Genomic DNA, 16,845 nt, shown 5'->3' with positions numbered 1-16,845 from the left:
CTCCTCACTATCATGGTCTTCACATAGAAGGGAACACTCTAGATCCACTGACTATGTCACATGCATCAATCATCCTGGGTACACTGACCATCTCAGACTACTCTGGATATATTGACCATCAGGATATTCTACCCTGGACACATTGATCATATGCACTTACCACAATGAGGAATTCTATCAGTGCAATAAGGTCAGGGAGAATGGGCTACAGGCTAAAATTGCTTGGAGACCTGAATGAATCATCTATATTTTATCTGTATAAAAATCTTTGCTGTATTTTTTTCATATGCAGCCAATAAAACAGCCCAATTATCTAGTGCTCATATGAAAATCTTATCTAACAATTTATCTATCAGCATTTATCAATTGAGGCTAGAGAGTGAGAGCTCTTTGAAGATAATGACAGATGCCTACCGTAAACTGAATTTTTCTACACATCTTCCAATAACCATACACGTCAAAGGCAACAAATAAAATCACAATGAACTCAACACACAACACAATTTTATCTACCATATAACCAGGAAATAGAATGCTGCACACTCCCTTTTCATTTAAGTGGGGTAGTGAACAGCTGAAATCAGTAGCACCAGCTATCACACCCATGTGGAAGTGGAGAGTTAAGAAAGAATGTTTTGGCAAAAGGAAAGTGCACTGGTGTCCCAGAGAGTCCACACTAAATAGAGAAATACTGAGAACAGTTATGCTGGATTAGAGCACTGGTTAATGGGGAATTGGAAAAGGGGGGCTTGAAAATACATGAGTTTAAATGTGTAAGTATTGAGAGCACATAGCTTTTGTATGTGAGCAAGGGAACTAGGTAGGAGGGACATCTTTTTTGGAGACTTGGTGATGAAGAGGAAAAAATAAAGAAGTTGGTGGAAATTAAGGTTCCTGCAGAAATTACTTTCATGAAATCTAAGACATACCAAACTCTCCCTAGCCCTTCCCACCCATCAAAGATGCTATTCATCAAAAAAAATTGCATTTCACTGTACCAACTGAAGAGAGCAGTCTTGAACTAAGAAAATAGTAAGACATCCAAATTCTTGAACCACATCGGTAGAAACACCTGGTCCAGGAAAATCCAAGTCTTGGAAATAAACAGAAAAAGGAAGTAAACTCCACATAGAGTTACTCTGAAAAGGAAATCAATTGAGAATCAAAATTCTTCAGCTAATGAAAACACTCAAGACCCAGTCTTAAAGCGGAAGATACTATAGCACAACACTCCAGCACAAACAAATGTTGTTAGACAAGCAATAACAGATATGAAAAAGCACCACAAATCATAAATTCACAAATTCAGAAGAGAAGTGGGCACAAGACAAAAATACATGAAATAAGAATTGATTGAACATAGAAAAGAAAGTGGTGCTCGCTTTGGCAGCACATATACTAAAATTGGAACGATACAGAGAAGATTAGCATGGCCCCTGCGCAAGGATGACACGCAAATTCGTGAAGCGTTCCATATTTTTAAGGCCGGGGAGGGTGGGAGGGCAGGAGGGGGGTGGGTAAGAGATCAACCAAAGGACTTGTATGCATGCATATAAGCATAACCAATGGACATAAGACACTGGGGGGTAGGGGAGGCCAGGGGATTGTCAAGGGTAGGTGGATAAAAAGGAGACATATGTAATACTCTGTAATACTTTAAGCAATAATAAAAAGAAAAGAAAAGAAAAGAAAAGGAAGTGAAGGAAAAGACAATGATCTCAAAATTAGGACTAAATTAAAAGATGCACAAAAAAGTAAAAGTTTTTAAAAATATACAATATAAACATGGAAAAGTGAAATGAAAATTTCCAAGAGACTAAAACAAAATTGGAAAAATCAAAAAGCTCAGAAAGAAAATAATAGCTATAGAAGACAAAGAAGATCTAACACACTTATAACTGAATTCTCTAAAGAAGAAAAACAAAATAATACATCAAAACCAAGATTAAAAGCTATAATCCACTAAAAACGTACAAAAAAAATAAATAAATTCTGAATCTACATATTGGAAAAATACACAGTAGAATTATGAAATTGACTCAGTAAAGTCAACTTTAGGACATTCTACTATGTCCAAGAAAATTCCTGTAAACCTGCCGCCAAAAACACCAAGGAATTCGATATATGAATCAAAAAGTGAAGCAACGTTTTCATCATGGAAGGAAATTCTGAATCAAGAATTTTATATCCAGCCAAGCTGACCTTCAATTATCAAACAAATGTGGCAAAAAAAAAATGTTTATAGAGAGAAACCAAGATGGCGGCATAGGTAAACACTGGAAATTGAAAACCTCCCACAACAATTTCAAAAATACAACAAAAAGACAAAACGGACATCATCCAGAACGACAGGAAGGCTGGCTGAGTGGAAATTCTACAACTAGAAGGAAAGAGAAAAGCACACTGAGACTCAGAGGAGCTGCGGAAGTAAAGTGCAGAGGTACAGAGGCTCGAGCGCACCTGAGAACGCAGCTGTCTTTTTGAATTGGGAGGGAGCCACAAGCTCCCGACTGCTCTGAACTCCAGTTCCAGGAAGTCTCTTGGGACCTAGGACTCATAGAGGGAGAAACTGGACTGTCTGGCAGCAGGCAGAACTCGGAACTTGAGGGCAGTTTTCCCTCAGAGGTGCTTGCAGCGATTACCATGGGACACTGAGACACAGGGCCTCTTAGGGCAGGGCTGAGGATCTGCCATAGCTGCTTGCTCCACTCTGTTGATTCCCTGAGATCCTGTCCTACCCAGGCTGTGGCAGAGGCTTTTGCATATGAATGCCCTGGCCCTTTGCAATCTAAAATTACCTAACAAACTGCAGCTGGGCCAGACAGACCCAGAACTTCCAAGAGAAGGCCCAAGGCCCCATAGCAGCTTGCATTGCTTCACAGCTGGGCCTCATCTGGGCACCTCCAAACCCCAAAAAAGGAAGGGGAATCTGCAGATCTCTTTGTAGCTCCTGCTGGGTAGCCTCAGGAAGAGGCTAAATTAGCACCTCCTTAGATCCAAGAGCCAGTGTACCCAGTGGTCAGAGTGGGATCATCCAGATTACAACTCCTCAGATCCATAAGGGACACACTCAGGGGGCAGACTCAGTGAGCACCAAAGCCCCACTGAAGCAAGTCTTGCCCCAGAAGGGTGTCTCCAGCACAGAAGTTCTCCCACTGCAGACACAGCTGATTCTCACAGCCAATTGTCCTGGAGGTCAATTCCTCCCAGTGATACCTACAACAATCAAGGCTTAACGACAACAAGACTACAACAAGACTGTGCACAAAGCCTACAAAGGGGTGCACCAAGAGTGTCCACCTCAGGTAATTGGGGAGGCTGAGCCACTGGGCCCTATAGGACACCTAGCACAGAAAGCCACTCTACCAACACAGGGAAGCATAAAAAATGCAGAGACAAAGAAACAGGTCACAAATGACAGAAATGGAGGAAAGCAAACGACTGGATATAGAGCTCAAAACCATGGTTATAAGGTTTTTCAAGAATTTTCTGGAAACCGCTGATAAATTTAGTGAGACCCTGGAGGATATGAAAAAAGACCAACTAGAAATTAAGCATACACTGACTGAAATAAAGAATAATATACAGAGATCCAACAGCAGACAAAAGGATCCCAAGAATCAAGTCAAAGATTTGAAATACGAAGAAACAAAAAATACCCAACCAGAAAAGAAAAAAGAAAAAAGAATCCAAAAATATGAAGATAGTGTAAGGAGCCTCTGTTACAACTTCAAGTGAACCAACATCCAAATTATAGGGGTACCAGAAGAAGAGAGAGGGCAAGATATTGAAAACCTATTTGAAGAAATAATGACAGAAAACTTTCCCTACCTGGTGAAAGAAATAGACTTACAAGTCCAGGAAGTGCAGAGAACCCCAAACAAAAGGAATCCAAAGAGGACCACACCAAGACACATCATAATTAAAATGCCAAGAGCAAAAGACAAAGAGAGAATCTTAAAAGCAGCAAGAGGAAAAAAAGTCAGTTACCTACAAGGGAGTACCCATACAACTGTCAGCTGATTTCTCCACAGAAACTATGCAGGCCAGAAGAGAGTGGCAAGAAATATTCAAAGTGATGAATAGCAAGAACCTACAACCAAGATTACTTTATCCAGCAAAGCTATCATTCAGAATAAAAGGTCAGATAAAGAGCTTCACAGATAAGAAAAAGCTAAAGGAGTTCATTACCACCAAACCAGCATTATATGAAATGCTGAGAGGTATTCTTTAAGAAGAGGATGAAGAAAAAGGTGAAGATGAAATTTATAAACAGCAAATACATATCTATTAACAAGTGAATCTAAAAATCAAGTAAATAAAAAATCTGATGAACAGAGTAAACTGGTGAATATAATAGAACCAGGGGCATGGAAAGGGAGTAGACTGACAATTCTTGGGGGGAAAGGGGTGTGGGGGTGCAGGAAGAGACTGGACAAAAATCGTACACCTATGGATGAGGACAGTGGGAGGGGTAAGGGCAGCGGATGGGGTGGGAACTGGGTTGAGGAGAGCTATGGGGGAAAAAAAGAGGAACAACTGTAATAATCTGAACAATAAAGATTTAATTAAAAAAAATGTTTATAGTTGCTGAATCTGGGAGAAGGGCACCAGAGGCAGTATTCCTGTAGCTTTCCTGTAGATGGGGAAAATTTCTAAATACTACATTGGGGAAATTTTTTTAAATTTAAACAAGTATTGGCTATTTATAGATCTCTTATTTCCTCCCTCTCCCCAGCCCCTGACAACAACTAATTTACTTTATGCCTATAGGTTTGTCTATTCTGGACTTTTTCAGTATAGAAATTTCTTTTATAAATCAAATCATACAAGTGGCCTTTTGTGACTGGCTTTTTCACTTAGCACCATATTTTTAGGTGTATCCATGTTTTAGCATGGATCAGTACTTTCTTCCTTTTTTTTTTCCTTTTTTTTAAAAAATATATTTTATTGATTTTTTACAGAGAGGAAGGGAGACAGATAGAGAGTTAGAAACATCGATGAGAGAGAAACATCGATCAGCTGCCTCCTGCACATCTCCTACTGGGGATATGCCCGCAACCCAGGTACATGCCCTTGACCGGAATTGAACCTGGGACCCTTCAGTCCGCAGGCCGACGCTCTATCCACTGAGCCAAACCGGTTTCGGCCCTTTTTATGGCCAAATAATATTCTGTTGTATGGATGTACCACATTTTGTCCATTCATCAATGGACATGGGTTATTTCCACTTTTTGGCTATCATGAATAATGCTGCTATGAATATTTGTGTACACACTTTTATGTGGACATATGTTTTTAATTCTTTGGGATATCTATATAAAAGTCAAATGACTAGATCATATGGCAACTGTTTAACTTTTTTAGGAACATCCAAACTGTTTCCAAAAGTGACTGCACCATTTTCCATACCTACAAGCAATGAATGTGGGTTTCAATTTCTTCACATCCTTGACAATACTTGCTTTTGTGTCCTTTTGATTCTAGCCATCTTTCTCTGTGTGAAGTGGCATCTCATTTTGATTTACATTTCCCTAATGATATTGAACATATTTTCATATTTCATTATTGGCTATTTGTATATCGTCTTTTCTTAGTACCTTGTTTCTTCAGCACAATATGCTGGGTTTTGTGTTGCACAACACATGGAGTAACAAGACGCTGAATCTTGTGTGCTTTCATCCTAGGTTTCTTACCTTCTTTGTTTAGGGCCTTTCTCAAAACATATTGGCAGACATCATCTTCTTTAGAGAGATTGAAAAGTTTGCAAATTCTGCAAGCTCTTTGGCCCCAGGCAAAAAGGCATAGTAGTATCAGTGAGACCAGAAATATCCCCTCTCTTTTTTTTTTTTTACTATGACCAAGCTGAGAACAGAGATTGGCATCCACAATGCAAACCTCAAACAGATTTGTGCTTTCTTTCTCCAGCCCTCCTTGGTCTATAATAGGATTGCCCCTTACTCAGTAGCAGATGGACATGGCCATGGGTCAAGACACCCTGCTTCATGAGGGAACCTCATTTGTCATTCCCACCACTAATTTGAACCACACAAGCATCCATTCTTCTCCCAGAGCATCAGCAGCAACTTCTATGGCCCTACGCTTCTCATAAAAGATACTAAGTTTGTATTCATTGACCACTTCAAGGAGTTTCAGGCAGCCAGTGGCTAGGAAAGAGATGTTCAGCTTCATCCTGAAGCAGCCAACTGCCTCTGAGGTGCCACAAAAAAGAGAAGAGTTCTTCATATATATACTCTTATCAGATATAAGATTTTCAATATTTTCTCCCATTATGTGGGTTGTTTTTCATGTTTTTTTGATAGTGTTCTTGGAAGCACAAAAGTTTTAATTGTGATGAAGTCCAATTTACCTATTTTTTTTATTTATTGTGTTTTTTGTGTCATATTTAAGAAACAATTACATAAGTCATAGTCGCACAGATTTGTCTGTATATTTTCTTCTAAGAAGGTTATAGTTCTCACATTTAAGGCTTTGGTCTATTTTGAGTTAATTTTTATATATGATGTGAGATAGCTTGGCAGGGGGTCCAACAATTCTTTTGCATGTGGCAATATAGTCTTCTCAGCACCATGTGTTGGAATTGTCTTGATTTGTTGAAAATCAACTAACCATAGATACATGGTTTTATTTCTGGAGTCTCAAGTCTACCTCATTGATCTATATGTCCAGCCTTATGCCAGTAGCTTTGCTATACATTTTGAAATAGAAAATGTGGGTTCTTCAACCTTATTCTTCTCTTTCAATAATGTTTTGGCTTTCTCTGGCCTGTTGCTCAATGGATGGAAGGGTCAGGGTTTTTATTCCCGGTCAAGGACCTATACCTTGGTTGTAGGCTTGATCCCTGGCCCATGGGGCATGTGCAGGAGGCAACCAATTGATGTGTTTCTCTCACATCAAAATCTCTCTCTCTCCTCTCCTCCTGCCTCTCCTCCACTCTCTCTAAAAACAAACAAACAAAAAACAATGGAAAAAATATCCTTGCATGACGATGAAAAATAAGAATGTTTTGGCTCTTCTGGGCCCCTTACATTCCTAGAAGAATTTTAGGATCAGTGTCTCCTTGTCAATTTCTGCAAAAAAGATAGGTGGGATTTTGATAGGGATTGTGTTTAATCTGTGGATACATTTGTGAAGTATTATTATTTTCATATTATCATGTCTGATTCTGGGTCTTCCCTTCCTGTTAACCCAGAGGTTTTCCCTGCTTCTTCTTCAGTCCCAGGACTCATTTTGCTGTTCCTGCTTCCCACCAACACACTGGAATGTCTGAGAGACAGTCTATGGGCAACTTCCCAGGATGCTAGTTCAGAGACAGGCCTCTGAGCCCCTCACTCCAGAACCTTCCCAAACCTGTGTCCTCATCACTTTATCTCAGTCTCTCTGCTCCCCATCTCCCATGGTAGTGTCCAAGGGTAGGGAAAATGACAAGTGGGCAATCCCTCTGTCTGCAAATCCTCTACTTTTCTTATTTATTATGTTTCTTCAAAGGCTTTGTATACACCAGGATTCATTCTCATTCCAAAGGTTTTAGACTTTTGAAAACCAAAAGTGAGAAGACTCTCACAACCCTCTACATTTGTTTTTTCTCTTCCTTCTCTCACTGTGGCAATGAGCACAAAAGAGACAAGCTGGGTGAACTAGAGAATTGTAGCAAGGGAGGAATTTGCCTAATATTTCAAAATATTTTCTTGTGATATTTTTTACCCATATTTGTATTGATGTAGAAGAAAGATCTGGAAAGGTATACATCAAACAGTTAATAGTGACTGCTTCTTGGGAAGGCCATGGAAAGTGGGGAGCTGCAACTTGCTATATGCGTGGAGGGAGACAGAGCTTGACATCTGTGAACCCCAGTGATGATTCCACATACTCCAAACCAGAGGCTCTGAAAAAGCGGCATGCACAAGAGGTATTCCTCTTCCCACTCTGTGCTTATTGATATGTTTTTTAAAATATATACACATGTTTTTATTGATTTTTAGAGAGAGAGGAAGAGAGAGGGATAGAAACATCAGTGATGAGAGAGAGTCATCCATTGGCGGCCTCCTGCACGCCCCCCCCCCCCCCCACTGGGGATCCAGCCCACAACCTGGACATGTGCCCTGACCGGAAATCAAACCGGGACCTCCTGGTTCATAGGTTGATGCTCAACCATTGAGTCACACCGGCCAGACTGCTTGTTGATTATTTACAAGGAGAGTGGGTATCCCCTGTTTTTCACCTTCTCCTGACTGGGGATGTGATTAATAAGTAATGCATTCATCAAATGAGTTTCTGATCTATATTTAATTTCTAATTGGAATCTTCAGTGCATGCCCTCTCTCTCCCCCTGCCAAAGAAAAAAAAACGTATTTTATCTCCATTGTTTCAAACACCTCCTGTGTTGAATTTTGTTTTTGTCACCAAAGCTATGAGGAGTAGTAAAGTAAACTGATATATTCTCTCCTTCACCATTCTTGACCATCTTTTGATTTTGGTCTAAACAGGGAGGTGAAGGAGGGGGGAAAGCGAAGGGTCAGGACCCAGTAGAACATGTAGTCCAAGAACAACTTTCCTGCCAAGACAGTGCAAGGGAAGCAGATCTATGTATCTGGAGCAAGCTCACATTTGTTTCATGATATACAGACCTCTGTTCTTAGCCTTGGATGCTTCAGTGACATGGAAATAAAATCATAGTGACTATGTTCACGGCTGGGAGGGATCACTGTCTTGATAAAAGACTCAAAATTTCAAAAGACCTTGAGTCTAGGTCAAAACAACAAAATGTAACTTAATGGAAATGAATGCCAAGTCTTACATTTAGGTTTAAAAAATTCAGTTTCAGAAGTATAGCATAGGAGGAACATGGCTTATAACAAGTATTGTGAAAAACACTCTGAGGTTGTAGATGACACTATACTAGTCCAACCTAATGTTAAAAAATCCTCCATCACCCCCCTCCAAAACAACAACACAAAAAACGGCAACTAATATAATCTTAGCTCCTATAATAGAAATGCAGTATTGTGTTTAGATTAATGGAGGCATCATATCATGTCACTGTACTCAGCTTTGGAAGTATTTCCAGATTTGTTGTTAATGAGAAATATGCACAACATGCAGCCTATGATACCATTTACGGAAAAAAAAGTGTGTGTGTGTAATTTTATAAATGTAATCGCACTTTTCATCTTTAAACTCTCCCTCTGAGACAGATATTAATTTCCCAGTTTTACAGGGGAGAAAGCTAAGTCACAGAAGCCAGTAACTTGCCCAGAAGTGATCAAGTCTGAGCCTTTAATCAGTCTTCTCCACTGCTCCTAAGCTCCAGATATTACAGGGAAGACAGGGGAGGCAGATTCTGAAAAGGTTCCTTCGAGGGGGATGCCTGGACCGTGTTAGGCTGCACATGAAGTTCCAGGTCAGAAAACATTTTGAGGCAGAGACCGTTTCTTCTCCCGGGTATCACTTTGGTTACAGCATCTGTCTGGTGACCCCAACCCCTGGATTGTTGTAACTCCTCCTTTTGCCTTCTAGCCCAGAGCGTTAGTGACTGACTTTCTACTGTTGTTATTCTCCAGACTAACTCATGATCACCACTTCCCTGCCATAAAGTCTCTTTGTTCTGATTAAATTGAAGACAGAGCACATATATATTTCTTGAGAACCCCCTCTTCGCCAAATCTGCTGCTGACTGCAGGGAATCCTGTGATTTAAGCCAAGTGTCAGATGCAAAAATGGGGAGCCTTAGTCTGTGAAGGAAAGACAGATGTTTAAGCACATATTTTCAATACAATATGAAAAGAGCTATGACAGAGCTATGTGTAAGGTTTTGTAGGAGCACAAGATCAAAGTCCATTGGCCAAGCAAGAGCAATGGCTGTCTCCTATATCTTCCATCTGTCCTCTGGAGGCCAGTGAATGATAAATCATCATGTCTGGACTTTGAGAGCATGGATTCAATACCTCAAGGCTGACTTTCCCCACCCCTGTTTGCATCATCCCTCTCTGCCCCATAAAAAGGATAAGAATCTGTAGGATAATAATCCCAATTGTTCATTTACTCTTTGTATAACTTTGTGTAGTTACTTAGCCTCTCTCAGCCCCAGTTTATCCATTAGTAAACGGATCAGTAATGGCTGCCATCATTTACCATTGGCTCCCATTTCACTCAGAGGGAACAGCCCAGCAGTAGCCTACCAAGCTCTCCTCAATCCCTCGCTGTGGCAACACCCAACCTCTTCTGCAGCAGACCTCCTGGCTCCCTCTATTCCACCCACTCCTGTCCCCCTGCTGTTCCTCAACCCTACCAGGCTCGCTCCCGCGCTCCTAAGGTGGGCCTTTAATGCAAGGGGTCCTTCTGCCTGAAACCCTCTTCCCTGCAGAGCTGACTTGCTGGTTTATTTCTCTTCCTACAAGACTTTGCTCAAATTTTCCCTCTCCACCAGGTCAAACATGACCACCCTATTTATAACTTCAACCAGCCCCAGGGCCTCCCCACCAGCCTTGGATGCTTCAGTGACATGGAAGCATCTTGTTGTGAACAAGAAGGCAAATATTATTATCCCCAATTTACAGATGAGGAAAGGGAAGCTCAGCTAATTAGGTACCTTCGTGTAAGGACATTAAAATGTCAAGGAAACTAGGCTCAATCCAGGATTTTGTTATCATTCCCTCACCCTGCTCTACTTTTTCTTTTATTCATAGCACTTATATCTTCTGTCAAACTTCACAGCCTACTTACTTTACCTATTGTTCACTGTCTGCCCCCCCCCTCCCCGCCCCCCCTGCGCCCTAGAGGAATGTGGCTCCATAGAACAGGAATCCGTATCTGATTCATTCCTCATGGATCAAAAGAGTCTACAATAGTGCCTGACACACAGTAGGTACTTAGTTGATGCTCATAGGTTGTTGTCAATAAATAAGTCATGTCTGAGCCCTGGTATCTCAGTTGGTTAGAGTGTTGTCCCAATACACCAAGGTTTCAGGTTTGATCCTCGATCAGGGCACATATGAGAATCAACCAATGACTGCATAAGTGGAACAACAAATCCATCTCTCTCTCTCCCTCTCTACCTCCCTCCCTTTATCTTTCTCTCTAAAATCAAGAAATAACATTTAAAAAATAAGTCATGTCTGTAACGTTCTTAGCACAGTGCATAGCATCAGGTATTATAAAAACCCCAGCTCACACTTATTCATTGCCAGGTGCTGTTCTGAGTGTTTACACACAACTCATTAAGTTTTCACAACAGTCGTAGGAAGTGGGCGCTTATTATTCTGATTTACAGATGAGAAATTCGGCACAGAGATGTTATTGCAACTCTCTAACGTCCCCGTGCCAGTAGACTTTAGTCAGGAACAGCGCGGCACCAGGGTTTGTGCTTTTAATAGCTATGCCATACTGCCTTTCTCAGTAAACATTTTTTTAAAAATATTTTCAGGTCAATTTAAAAATGAATCAACATTTTTGAAGGTCTGAATTAGTACTATCACAAGGCACATTATAATAACGTTATAATGCATGCAGTAGGCACACAAACGCCATACTGGACTTTCTACCTCTTCTTTTCATCTTCCCTTCACACTCCATCTTTGCACCAGCCGCCTGCCCTGACAAATCTGCATCGCAGGAGAGGGATTCAATCCACCCCCATCAGCCCCACCAGCTGACTTCAGGCACAGATGTGGCAGAAAGTGAGGTCCAGGGGTTTTGTTCCCTTTAAAGTCCTGAGATCTTAAGAGTCAGTGCATCATTTTATTAATAAAACATTTGCCAAGTAGTATATTGGATTATTGACAACTGGGTGCTTTCACACGTGCTTTCATTGGAATCTCCCTGCATTCCAGGGTAATTGGAAATGCCCTGTTATGAACAAGAAGGCAAATATTATTATCCCCAATTTACAGATGAAGAAAGGGAAGCTCAGCTAATTAGGCACCTTTGTGTAAGGACATTAAAATGGCAAGGAAACTAGGCTCAATCCAGGATTTTGTTACCAAGCCTGGTATTCTTTTCACTTCACTCAGTGCGAGAGAGAGGCACGAGGTTTAGTTTCAGCACCGTAGGTGCTCAAAAAAGGTTCCTATGATTTTAATTCGCAATATGATTTTTGCCTTTCAATGATTGTCCCTTTTTTATGCCTATCTTCCCGTTTAGTGGGCCTTTTGCAGAACCCCGGTTTCTGTGAGGAGTGTTCATTTGGCACGATGCTTCTGCTCTCTCTGAGACTCTGGGTATAACCCCACATATTGTTGGTTGGGGTTATTCTTTGGCTGGTGGGGGCCTGTGCCAGCTGGGCCCTGAAAGTGATTTCAAATTATTCTGCCCTCCTCGTATGTATATGTCACTCACCCTTCTAAGAGGTGAAGCCTGTGACTTCTCCCTTGAACAGCTGAGCCTGTGTCTGAGTTGATCAATAGAATGTGCAGGAAGTCCTTCTGGGGACTTGAGACCAGGCATCTGGGAACTTTTGAGCCAAGGCTTTAAGAAGCCCGGCAGTTTCACCTTTCTGGGGGTGACGACCTTCCTACAACAACATGCCTCTTACTAAGATCTCCTTCATCCCTCACCAGAAGAGAAGAGGAAACACAAGAAGAAGCGCCTGGTGCAGAGCCCCAATTCCTGCTTCATGGATGTGAAGTGCCCAGGGTGCTATAAAATCACCGCCCTCCTTAGCCATGCACAAATGCTGGTTTCGTGTTGGCCGTTCCCCTGTGCCCTGGCAGCTGATAGGAGGGAAAGCAAGGCTTACAGAAGGAGGCTCTTTCAGCAGCATGAGACGCGTGGGGAACTGTCCCAATAAACACACTTTGCAAAACAACGAAAAAGGAAGCCTAGCAGTTTCAGCTTTTTCCCTTTTGGAACCCAGCCACCATGCTGTGAGGAAGGCCAAGCAACCATGTGGGGAAGAACCAAGGCTCTTGGCTGAGCTCCCGCCTGATGCCAGCACCATCTTGTGGGCTAGGTAACAGAGCCATCTTAGAAATGGATCTTCAGCCCTGAGCAGCCCCGCTCACCTCAATCAGAGCAGAAACAGGCTGTCCCCTCTGAGCACGGCCTAAACTGCAAAATCATTTGCCAACAAATGATTGTTGTTTTTAAGCCATTAAGTTTGGGGATGGTTTATTATGCAGTAATAGGTCATTGAAACAGACCTCTCAGAAGCCCTGAACGCATTTTCTGCGAGCAGTTTCCCCTCCTCTCACACCAGACACGACTGCTGACAACGTGGTTGGGAGGCTTTCTGTAGGTACTGCTCGTTACCTTGAGCACATCATAATCTTGTCAACTTGGAGAACTTCAGATTGAAAAAGTCGTTTAAAGTGCTTCCTGTACTAATAACAGTCATATTTGCATTGCCAATGGGGTCATGCAAAACACTGGGCAGCACTCAAGGTGACTGTAGGTGGTACAGCTTTGTTTATGTTCTGGAACTCTCTGTAAGGGAGGGGAGGTAACAGGAGGAGGCATAATAAGAGACACAGGCATAAGAGGAGACACAAAAAGTAATCATGAAGTTTGAAGGGTGTGACTTCCACCTAAAATCGAGATATTCCCATTTCTCTCTCTTTAGAAATACACACACACACACACAATTATTTGTTGCAAAAGAAGATGCCATTGTTTATCTGCCATTGTCTCAATAGATACAGTATTATAATAAGCTACTATTTATTGAATCTATTCAATGCTTTACACATAATAGTTAAACTTAGCACAACCCTGTGAGGTAGGAACTATTTATTATCTCCATTTTGCAGATGGGAAAACTGAGACTTAGAGAAGTTGGGCAAGCTGGGTAAGATCACTCAGTTAGCAAGTGGCAGAGCCAGGATTCACTAAGCTTTGTGTAGCTGGAACGTCTAGGTTTTTTTTCTATTAGCCCTCTCTCCTCTCTCTCACACACATGCACACACACAGAAGAATCTTGTATCTCATTGACTTTGAGGACTGCCCGTTTTATGTTTCTGGACCTAGCTTCACAAGCACAATGAAGTGAATGAAATTCAAGGTTTATTTTTTTTTTCCCTTTTTGTTTTCCCCCTATGCCCAGTGAGCCAGATGTACAAATAAGTGGGCTTGTTTTGCATTTTTGACATTTGAAAAGAAATTCCATGTTGCCAGTACTCATGAATGTGCCTCAGGGGCACTTGGGTGTTTCTGCTTGGGTGGAAGGTCTCTCTGGCCGCATTCTTTTCCCATGGACTGCAGAGACTCCCTGCTGGATCTGCCTGGAGCAAGCCGTGTCTGTGGGAGTCAGAGACTCTGGCCTTGTTTAGCTCCAGGCTGGACGAGTGCCACGGAATCACATGATGTTTGGACAGAAAGGGCAAACCAAAGAATGTTTCTTTCATCCTTCCCTGACCAGTGAAGTCTAAGCAGTGAGCAAGTGGGCCCCTCCCAGGAGCTGTTCTGATGCACTGGATGTACCAGGACAGTGGAAGAAAAGATGGGTCTCTAAGCCAGGCCCACGGGGATACTAACACTTAGCAGTATTCCAAAACCAGTTAGCGGGAGTCAGGATATGCAGGGAAGAATGGTGGGACCCTGGAAGGAAACATCTGTGTCATCTTGTTAAACCCCCTCCATTAATGGGACTGGAGGTGATGGTGGAGATTAAAGTAGGAAGCCAGGAGGGGAAGGGACAGAACCAATATTTCACAGATGGTTTGGATAACCAGGACTAGGTTCTAGGTGCCCTAAGCCCAGGACCAGGTAAGAAGTCCGAAGAGCAGAGCGAAACCCTTGTCTAGGGTATTAGTTGGTGGTATATAGCTGCTATTCCTGAGTAACTTTGTTATTTAGGTTATTTCTTCTAAGGGCCTATTTTTCAGACTTTAGTCTGGATGCCTTGGTGTAGAAGAAAACTCAGCCTATTGCTGACACAGGGAGAGAGAGGACACCTCTCAATGTCCACCCTCTTTTAAAAGAATACCTTTATTGATTTTAAGAGGAAGGGGGAGGGAGAGAGAGATAGAAACATCAAGTTGCATGTGCCCTTGACTAGAATCGAACCCACGACCCCTCAGTTCACAGGCCAAAGCTCTAGCCACTGAGCAAAATCAGCTAGGGGTAGAGGCTCTCCACTTTCATCTGCCTCCACTGGTGATTTTAATTTTGATGATCTGGTGAAGTTATTGTTTGATGTTACAATACAAAAATGGCAATTTCATGACTCAACCTAACATATCACCTTTATTACTGTTTTATATGTGTAACCTGACCCCCCTGACACTATGTCTCTTCCATTAATTAAGCATAGATATTAATCATTTCTCTCTCATGAATATCATTGGGAGAGTTAAATAAGGTAATGTATGTAACATCTGGTCCATGAAAAGCAGTCCATAAAAATAAGCTATTATTATTGTAACCAGGCAGTATTAAAGGAACCTTGGTTTTGATCTTCCTCTCAGACTCTCCCGATTACAAGCAAAACCAGGACAGAAACACAGTGGTGGGAGTGGAGGCAAATGGGAAACGCCTCCCGCCCCACAGGTGTGCTATGAAGGTTAACCGCGTGTATGTGAAAGTGCCCGGCCAGCGTGGCTCTGTGGTTGAGCGCGGACCCCTGAACCAGGAGGTCACCGTTGGACTCGCAGTCAGGGCCCATGCCTAGGCACATGCAGGAGGCAGCCAAACAATGATTCTCTCATCATGGATGCTTCTCTCTTTCTCTCCCTCTTCCTTCCTCTCTGAAATCAATAAAAAATAAAATAAAGTGCCCGGACCTAGAATAGGTTCTCAAAAAATCATGACTGATTCATAACCCGTTGTATGAGGAAAGCAGAAATATCTGCCAGACTTAAGAATCTAACATAAGGTGGGATCATTCTCAGGCCGTAGCGAGGTACGAAATAATAGAGCCAGGACTTGAGCATGGGCACCATTGAGCAGTTGTGTGACTCTGGGCAGACTAGAGACACTCTCGGAGCTTCCATTTTTTTCGTTTTGGGGACAAAATCACAGCCCTCGGGGTTTTTCTGTTAATTAATGATGCGTAGCAGTACTTGGGTTCTCCAGGGACACTTCCTGAAGGAAGGACGAGCGGCTACAGCCTCCCCTGCAAGGCGGCCGGGCTCCAAGTGCTTCCCAGCCTAGCGCATCAGAGTAGCGCCCACGCCCAGGCCGGCCGCACCCCGCAGGCGCCGCCCCAGCAGCTGTCCCCCCCTCCTCCATCTCCCTCTCTCCCCCACTTCTCGGCCCCCCCTCCCCCCTCCCCGGCCGCAAGCTCCTCCCCCGGCCGCCGCGTCTGCCCGGGAGACGGCCCGGCACCTGGCAGACGCGCGGCGGCGGGGGCGGCAGGAGGCGACCCTCGGGCGCGGCGGGGAGGCGCGTGGGCGCACAGATGGGAGCTACTGAGCAGGGCGGCAAGAAGAGCCGGCGGCTGTTTTCCTCTCTGCGGCCGTGGAAGGCAACCCGGCGGCTCTGGAGGACGCGCTCGGCTCCCAAGGCGGCGCAGGGTGAGTGTGGGCGCGGCCGAGGACCTGTTACTACGCGCGGCCGGCGCCGGCCACCCAGGGCCGCAACTCGGGCCGAGTTCTCCGACCCCGGACCTGCGGGCGGGGGGCGGCGCGGCCAGGAGGTCCGGCCGGGGATGCTGCACCACGACCCTCGGCCGCGGGAAAGAGACCAGTCCCCGAGCTCACCCGGGGCCGGTGGACCAAGCGCAGGGTCCAGTCGCAGCACTGTCCCCGCGCCCTCGCCACCCCTCGGCCCCATAGGCGTCTCCCGTTGGCTCCGGTGTTGCAGCTTCTTGCCCGCAAAAGTCGCTGGCTGTGTATTTGGCGCTGGATGGAAGGAATCAGGGTGCTTCGGGGACACATCTTAGGTTTGCATGCG

General features: G+C 43.5%; 1 protein-coding gene and 1 pseudogene across 2 annotated transcripts in view; one reads left to right on the top strand and one right to left on the bottom strand.

Moving 5' to 3' along the window:
• Window positions 1-5,565: 5,565 nt before the first annotated feature.
• LOC308515532 (small ribosomal subunit protein eS6-like) lies at window positions 5,566-6,391 on the bottom strand (annotated as a pseudogene). The gene has a single exon. The product of its transcript is annotated as a small ribosomal subunit protein eS6-like (transcript).
• Window positions 6,392-16,289: 9,898 nt separating this feature from the next.
• DNAJC6 (DnaJ heat shock protein family (Hsp40) member C6) overlaps window positions 16,290-16,845 on the top strand; it is a 127,785-nt gene continuing 127,229 nt past the window's right edge. The window contains exon 1 of the mRNA XM_081086428.1: window positions 16,290-16,466. Coding sequence (XP_080942554.1) covers window positions 16,352-16,466 — 115 coding nt within the window. The 5' untranslated portion in view covers window positions 16,290-16,351. The remainder of the gene's footprint in view (window positions 16,467-16,845) is intronic.

Source organism: Myotis nattereri (genome assembly GCF_964212035.1).
Source record: "Myotis nattereri genome assembly, chromosome: 3".
Lineage (NCBI taxonomy): Eukaryota > Metazoa > Chordata > Mammalia > Chiroptera > Vespertilionidae > Myotis > Myotis nattereri.
The sequence above is the reverse complement of the archived record's forward strand: the minus strand, read 5'-3'. Positions and strand labels throughout refer to the sequence as shown.